This window comes from Pseudomicrostroma glucosiphilum (genome assembly GCF_003144135.1).
Source record: "Pseudomicrostroma glucosiphilum strain MCA 4718 unplaced genomic scaffold BCV69scaffold_3, whole genome shotgun sequence".
Classification (NCBI taxonomy): Eukaryota; Fungi; Basidiomycota; class Exobasidiomycetes; order Microstromatales; family Microstromataceae; genus Microstroma; species Microstroma glucosiphilum.
The window spans coordinates 930,623-938,799 of record NW_020289915.1 but is presented as its reverse complement, the minus strand read 5'-3'; the positions used below and the strand labels follow the sequence as shown (position 1 = coordinate 938,799).

The following is an 8,177-nucleotide window of genomic DNA, read 5'->3' as shown; positions in this document are numbered from 1 at the left end:
CACCATCCACACCATCCACACCATCCACACCATCCACACCATCCACACCATCCACACCACACACACCATCACCTTGCTTTCATCCCATCCAATTCTTGTCTATCCTATCCCCCCATCTATTTCTCATGCTCCGTGCTCCCTGCTCCTTGCTCCGTGCTCCGTGCTCCACTCCGTACTCCTGCTCCATCTATCTCCCATCGCATCTTTGCATAAACCCCCCTTGTACCTGTACATTAGTCTCTCTCTCTCTCTTGTGCTTCTCTCTTGACTCGCGCTCGAAATGTACTACAGTACAGTACACTAGAGGATTTTTTTTTCAATGCCAACAATCTCGTTGACATTGATATTGCCTTTTCACCTGCCTTGCCTTGCCTTGCCTTGAGAGTGATGAGAGCAGGACACAGAGAGTGTGTGAGTGAGTGAGTGTGAGACAGAAAGGAAGGACAGTATACGAGCAAAGTAGAGCAAAGTGCAATTCCATACATCATTTGGTTTGGTGTGCAAGACAGGACAATACGTAAGAGGGATTGGCATAGAATGTACAGTGCGTGCGTGAGCGTGAGCGTGAGCGTTTGTAGCGAAGGTTGGGAGCAAGGGATGGTATAGATTGATCGGGGCATGAAGAATTCGTGAGGGGGTGCGTGCGTTTCCATAAGAGAGAGAGAGTGAGTGAGAGGGGAAATGAAGAGATGAAACAGGGTCCAGGGTACCGCACATCCTTCGACGTTCGAGTAAGTAGAGCAGGTGAGGGGTGGAAGAATGAGGAGGACAGCACGAGGTGCTTACCTTGTCGCCTCAAGACGGAGCACCCGCTTGATTACTGCCCGGTGGTGTGGCAGCAGCAGCAGCAGTTGCACTCGTCGGTATCTCCGGAGAAGGAGGAGCAGATGTACCGCCCGCTGTAGCTGCAGAAGGTTGAGGCGAGGAATTCCTCGACTGTGACTGCGGCTGTAATCTCGAAGCCCGCTGGCTGGGCGTTGCATTTGCCATTCCCATGGCCCCAACTCCCGAATTCGGTCCATCAGCACCGCCTTTGTGCGAAGAGAATGAAGGCGCTCTCCCCCCAAAGGGTCTGGGGATAGCCGCACTCGACTCGTCCGCCTTGCCCTTGGCTGTGAAGCCGGTCGATTCGAAGAAGCCTAGCACACCGATGTAGCTCGGTTCAGCGGGTGAGTCTTTGCGTGCAGGAGGCCCCTCTACCGAGGCAGCGACAGAGGAGGCTCGCCTCTGGCTCATTGCGGGCACAGCGGTTTCCTCCTCCTTGTCCTCCGGACCAGCGCTAGCTGCAGAAGACACCTTTGATGTCCGGCGAGCATCAGAGACGGTGAAAGGCGTGTCTGATCCCGGGAAGTTAGAAACGGGCTGATTGAGGGGCCCGCCTCTCGGATCGCCAAAGACACCTGCGCTGCCTGAAGTGGAGGGACGAGGAGGCACAGAATGTGCAGGCTTGACTCTGATTGCTGGTGACATACTTAATGCTGAGCTGGCTCTGCGACCTGCAGGTGGTGCGACGGGCGTGTACACCTCGGGTGATCCACGCGCGTTCCTCTGGGGAGAGGAGGACCTATCTCCAGTTGTGCCCGCTGCACCCCCTGCTGGTGGAATGCCAGAAGAGGTGGGAGAGATGTCTGCGCCTGAGTCTTGCGACAGATGCCGGGGTAGAGCGGATTCATTGGTACCTGCGTCGGAGATGCTGCCATGCTCACTCGCAACTGAGCCAAGCGAAGGTGCCGCATTGTTGATGCCCTTTGTCATCTTTTCCTTGCGTGTCGCCATCTTTCTACCCTCGACGGATTCCAACTCCCCTTCTCGCCAGCCGAGAGCCCCTGCGATAAGGGAGCCGCAGTCTGCCCTTTTCCACAGTAGGTCACGCAGAGAGTCCAGCTCTTTATCGAAGGCGGCGCGATTCTTCCACGGATGGGCCCAGGAGGCATGGGATGCCTCACTCGTAGTGCCCGTCATCCTTCCCTGGCCCAGGTGGCCAGCAGCTCGAGTCAAGAGAGTATGCTTTTCTTCCTCGGCCTCTCGCCACAGGAGATCGCGCATCGAGGAGAAGAGCTCCGCTCTGTGGACAGTGAGCAGATTGAGCATTCCAGAGACGTCTTTTGGTGCAAAGCCGCTATTCGAAAGACCTTGACCAATCTGTGCTCGAGAAGTAAAGTGCTTGGTCCAGTCGATCTTGCTCGGGTCTGTCTGGGTGATCGTTGCTCTATCGTGAGGATCGACTAAGAGGGGCATCCTACGAGGATTGCCGATTTGTAGGTCCCGGAAATCGGAGACAATGAGAGAAGTTGGAATGACCGACAAGACTTGCGAATTGATGAACCGTCGGGACAGGAGCCTCTCAATGGCATCTTCTACCGCGCCGAATTGGCGGGGTGGCTGAGGCACTTGCTCAGTGAGACTCCCGACCTGAGGTTGACCACTGGCTGCCTTGCGCATCTTTGCTACAGACACGTGTGTCACATTGCCCACAAAGGTGAGATTGTTCTCGAGCTGTCAATGGTTGCAAAGCGTGCAAGGAATTCGATCAGCGCCGATCACCCTTGCGACCCCGATACCTCTTTTACTCACCAATTCTAGACGTCCTTCGGGCTTGAGTACCCTTGTCACCTCGGTCAGGAAGGCATCCCATTGGTTCTCTTGTATGGAGTATGCACCAATGTAGCGTACGTGGACGAAATCAAAAGATGCCGTGGGAAAGGGCAGCTCCTCTAGAAAGTTGGCCACGACCCAGGAGACCCTCTTCTGTAGATCAGAGTCCTTGAGCTGGTCCAACGGCGTCTGGCATGGTACCACGTCCAAGCCGATGAATTCTGCATTCTTCCAAGCCCGAGCGGCATCAACACACCATGCACCGGAACCTGTACCGAGGTCCAGCACCTTTGTGGGATGTGCGTCGCCCCAAGGTATGAGGCTATGCCTTTGCGTCAAGGCCTCATACGTGACGCTATGCAAGATCAGCTCGCTTCTCATTGCTTCAGAGCCGTGGGTGAGAATGTATGGCACCACTGCCTTGGGGTAGCCATGATACCTCATTCTCCTCTTGGCGCCGGTAATGGTCCGATAGTCTGAAAAGACAAAGTAGTCGTCCAGCTCCCAGCGGGCGGACGATAATGCTGGATCTTCGCTCTCTTCTGCGAGCACGTCATGCTGTTTCATCGAGGACCGCATGCCCCCGTTGCTGAGCGGGTGGATCGAGGGCATCTTGTGTAATGTTGATCGCGGCCGCTCGTCTTCCTCTGTCCTCCTTGTCAAAGTGTCCAGGCTGGACGTAGACATGGCTGCACCTCCACTGTTGCCGGAATTCTCTCTTGAGGCAGTGGCTGGCCTCCTGATCTTCGGAGGTGGATTATAGAGGTAGTAGCCATCGACATACCGAGCTCCGGTCGAGCCCGCCTGGCTGCGAAAGGGAGCGGCAGGACTGGCTGTCTGGGCTTGTCGAAGCTCGGCTTGAGAGAATGGAGGGATGAGGCCGAGTCTAACGGGAAAGGGCTGATCCTGAAGCTCATCGCATGGCTCTGGCTGTGGCATTTCCGCCCAAGCAGGACTTCTCACTGGACGTGAGGGAGCATCGAGCCAGGTGACGTCTGTGTCTGAGGACTTTCTCGTTTCCAGGGATGGGCGCGCCCCGTCCATCAAGGACGTCTTCGATTGAGTGAATGTCTGCTCGTAGCGGCCGCGGGACTTTGATCGTGACACATGAACGTAAGGGCCGCTGCCTCGTTCTGTTGATCGTCCTTCGCGATGGGAAGTTGAGATTGGAGACAAGGGCATCCCAGCAAGGAGACGACTGTTCGAGTCGGATGTATTAGAGCGCGATGGGCCAGCTGCACTTGCAGTGGAGCTGCTTCCGGCGGAGGGGTTGACTGCCGCGCCGCCATTGGTGGCATAAATGTTGGCCGGCGCGATAGCCCCAGCTCCGCCCCTTCCCGCCATCCTCACCCTGGCTTTGGGCGGTGAAACGTCAGAAGACGGACCGGCGCTGGTGGTCATAGCTAGAGGACTGAAGACGTCGGACTGACTATCGGACCCGAGCCTGCTCGAGGAGTGCGGCTGCTGCTGCTTCTGCTGCTCGCTGCCGAAAGCGCCACTTTCTGAGCTCGGCGGGGTAGGATGAGAATGTTTGGTATTCTGGAAGAGTAATGGGGAGCCGGTGCTCCTAAATGACCCGAAAGGCTTTGGCGAGCTCGCGTGGCCCGCTGACCAAGGTCGCCGCTTAGCTTTTGGGCCGGCGTTGGCCGAGGATCGCAAGGCTATCGAGGGAGCGTAGAGTTGCGGAGCTGCATCTGACGGCGCGTGTGAGCTCGGCGGTCCTTGGCCATAGGCAGAGAGGCTAGAGTGGTGACTCTCACCCATGGTTGGCGGGTGCTCCAGCCCTTGGGGATGCATTGGTACGGCGAGTGTGCTCGATGTCGAATTGATACTCGGTTCTGTCGGCCGGAAGTTGGACAGGAAAATCTGGGAGAAGCTTCCTGAAAGGGCTCAGCGGAGATGATTTTGCTCAGCCTGGCGGCTACCGCATTGCAAGGTCAGCGAGACAGGGGGAGATGAAGCCTTGCTAATCGTCACAAAGAAAGGAGCAATGACGGCTCCTTGGTGGGCGCTACGTCTGCGATAGAATAAGAGTGATGGAGGAAAGCAGGGTTGGTAGCGTGGGAAAAAGAGGGAGAGGTGAATAAGTTGGAGGGAGGAGGAACAGGGATGGCTCAAAACGCAACTCGATGGCTGCGAGACCAGAGTGAATGAGAAAAGGGTACTCGCTTATGGCTCAGCTGGCAGCAGACGATCTAGATCGGTAGAGTGTTGGAGGCCTGGGGTAGATCAGTCATGGCAGCGCGCGGGGCAAGAAAGGGCAAGGCGGGGAACAAAGGCGCTGTGCTCGATGACTTCGGCGGACAGTGAGCAAAGGACGGCGAAAAGATGCAGGACTAAGGTGAACCATGGCAGGCAAGAAGGCAGTCAGACAGCCACTCGCAGCCCAAGACGCCACGGAGATCTGCGCCTTGATTCTAGAGTACCAAAACACACGGCCGCTCACGGTACATTCAAAGTCAACCTTGATAGACTAGAACTGCCGCGGCGCATTTCTCGAGATGCATCATCGCGTCAAGGAGGCTTGCCCAATCTTCAAAGTCAGCCTCCACGAGCATTCCGCGATGCCTGTCAGCCAAGATGCAATCAAATTCAGAGCAAGGTCCGGTAAGCAGAACAATCATCGTCACAAGTCAGATGCCAGGTGTTACCATTGGGTCGGAGTTCTATACATGCTCTTGCCATTAGATTGGAATTCTACACGTGCTCAGGTATGTGGGAAGGAGGAGAGGGGGAAATTGAAGAGAATGGTTCTGGTGTCGAGTCGCCCCCGCCAAGCCGGGCCTGGCCTGGCTCGGACGAGGGCAATGAGCGAAAGTCGCTTTCAGGCTTGCTCGGGGTTGCTTGTGTGGCCTGAGTATCTAGAGCCAGTGGCCCGCGGCCAGGATGATGAGCATGACAGAGCAGACAAACGTCATACTGTATCCCTTCGGAGGGCTCGTAGCAGCATTGAAGGACTGGTAGGTGTCTCCCGAGCTAGAGCTGCCATTGACATTCGTCCCACCCTGGGGCGCTACATTGGCTCCATTGGCACCAATGGACCTGGTCGTATCAGTATAGCCGCTAGCAAGACACTTGCCTGCAATCGGGTCCCAAAAGGGAGTGTCACAATCTGCGGGAATTCGAAATCGAACCGATCCGTCATTGTTCTTCTGGGCGGGATTTGGGTTTGCGGCCGATGGCGTAGTCTCAGGGCAACCATAGCAGGTGTAAAAGGGCGAGTTGTTCAGTGGGTCTCCGGCTACATCGCTGATGCAGTGCTGAAGCAGGCCTGCCTCCAGGTGCGGAATGCCAGAGCAGATGGGCTGTGTGACATTCGGCGTATTGCACTTGAACTCGTCTAGCGTGTTCAGCTCGCTGGCCTTTACGGGATTGCGGATCCACGCTAGAAGCTGCTGGTTGGTAACAAGCCACACATTAGGCAAAGAGCTGTTCAAGGTCGCCCAATCGAGGAACTCATTGAGCATTGCCACAGTCGAGGTCTTGTCGGGCAAACCTGGGTATCCTGAGGCGATGTTGATGGGGTGACTGTACATACCAAAGGGCGTCTTGCGAGCGTAGTGGTCGAGGAAAGTATTCTGCATCCACTTCAGTACAACGTCAGGCTCGTCCTCCAGCCACGGATCCATCAAATAGGCGGTGCCTTCGCTGTCGTAGACACTGTACATCGGAAACTCCCAGAGGCCAGGCAATTGTGGCTGACCAGAACACATCCCACTTATACCATCACCACAGTCATTTGCGGCCCCGAAATCTAAGGTGTAAGGCCAGTATGCGTCCGTCGCTTCGCTAGTGACAGGCACCGAGGAAGACATGGATGAGTCGTAGGTGAAGCCGAGATCGTGGAGATGCTGCAGAGTCTCCATTGTATAATTCAAGAAGGGTGCTCTGAAACCCGCCACGCTCTTGTAGGTGAGACCAGAAAGGGCATTGAGGGCGATGAGATTTCCAGCGATTTCATCCTTTGCGGGTGCTCCGACATGAGAGACTGTGTGGTCGGCGAACTCCCAGTGACGGTCTACTGCCAGCTCTGTGATCATGGAGTAATTGGTGTAAGACAATGATGTATAGTAACTGAGGGTTGCCTTGCATCCGTTGCCGTTGGTGCGGCCTCCAATGAGAGTCTCAAGCGCGTCTACAGTGTATGACTGGACGGCATCGTCGGCAGTGAGCACGATGAATTGAGGCACATCTGAGAGATCAAGATTGCCTGGTGGAGTGGTCGAAGCACAGCGGCAGTTGTTCTCGATGAGGCACACCGATGGATCGCACTTGTAGGCTGCAGCTGCGGCTCCTCCTGAGCTTCCAGGAGAGCTTCCCTCGCCTGATGAGACAACTTGACGGCGTACGTGCTTCTGCTTCCTTGCGTTATGTTCCTTGGGATTACAGCCTTCGTCGAGAAGAGAGTGAGCGCTTACTGGAAGGAGAGTAGAGGTGAGCAAGAGGGCGATGACGACGGACACTAGACAGGTAGGCTTGGTCATCGTGTCCAATGCGATCAGAATGCGAAGTCCGATGTGATCAGAGCACGGCGACCGATGTGAACAGAACACGAATAGAGGGAGGTACGATCGAGATTCAAAGACTGGGAGGGAGTCGGAAGGGAGGGAATCGGGCGGTCGAGACACAAGGCCTGGAAGTTATCTAGAAAGGGTATGGTAGGAAGCATACCAATGTTACGATATTGTGCGGCTTTTACCATGAAATCCGATCAAGGGGGCAACGGACGATGCAAATCAGGGGTCTACGCACGGGTGATAGGTTATGCACCATGCACGGGCTCACCCATGCGCCAAGAAGTCGCCGCGGGCCCGCCGACGGAAACTCTCTGACACCCCAACATGAGATCGGAACGGGTCCACCCCGGGTACGACCGTCATCAGCTCGGCTCAGCTCAGGTACGACGCTCAATTGGTCACTGCGCGGACCATCGACCCGGTAGCAAAAGGAGCAGACCTTTGTCCCGCTGGCTGAAGTTCATAGGCTTGTCTCTTCCACCCTGTGTGCTAACTGACCTCCCCACTCTCAGCTTCACAAATACCACTCCCTGGCTGTGCCTTCACGTCTCGCCGAAGCTTCACACAATCACAGCAAGTGCAAGGCATCGATACTCCCTCTATCAAAACATGATGCAATCAGGAGAACCCTCGATTGGCTAGGACAGGAGAGAGTCAGAGATGAATGGAGGGGGTTTTTACCCCCCAATCATCAGCACTCAAGCATGTACCCCGAACTTCGTCACGACAAATGCAGAGAACTTGCTCACTGTGCTGACAACGTCCAAGTTGTCGACTGGGCCCGCAATCATGCGCACGGCCGCGCCCACAGTAACAAGCATTCCGACCTTTTAGGAAGTGACATCGTCGTTGCTAGCACCATCAGGCACGCACTTGGGGACGCAGTGGCAAATCATATTTTGACAGAGATCAAGGAGCAGCTATCGACATAGCCACCTAGCCATAAGCGCACCAGAGAAGCTGACGCACCTCTATCGACGAGGCATTAAAGCTTGAATAGGAGCGACCTCAGTAGGCTCGTCTCGATGGAATGGCAAGGAGAAGATTGAGATGGCACGGCACGGC

At 55.7% G+C, this 8,177-nt stretch overlaps 2 protein-coding genes across 2 annotated transcripts; both read right to left on the bottom strand.

Moving 5' to 3' along the window:
- Positions 1 to 795: 795 nt before the first annotated feature.
- On the bottom strand, positions 796 to 4,359 carry BCV69DRAFT_297728 (hypothetical protein; the record flags this gene model as incomplete). Its single annotated transcript, XM_025494144.1, has 2 exons — positions 796 to 2,496; positions 2,575 to 4,359. The coding sequence occupies 2 exons, from the start codon at positions 4,357 to 4,359 to the stop codon at positions 796 to 798; spliced, it is 3,486 nt and encodes a 1,161-aa protein (XP_025349597.1).
- An 809-nt stretch (positions 4,360 to 5,168) lies between these two features.
- Positions 5,169 to 7,340, bottom strand: BCV69DRAFT_281430 (hypothetical protein). Its single transcript, XM_025491986.1, has one exon. It carries the CDS (start codon positions 7,077 to 7,079, stop codon positions 5,457 to 5,459), a length of 1,623 nt encoding a protein of 540 aa, XP_025349596.1. The 5' UTR covers positions 7,080 to 7,340; the 3' UTR covers positions 5,169 to 5,456.
- Between the last annotated feature and the right edge of the window lie 837 nt (positions 7,341 to 8,177).

Bases quoted from the DNA above. Each gene is read 5' to 3' on its own strand.
- BCV69DRAFT_281430 (XM_025491986.1), bottom strand. From the start codon at position 7,079: ATGACCAAGCCTACCTGTCTAGTGTCCGTCGTCATCGCCCTCTTGCTC.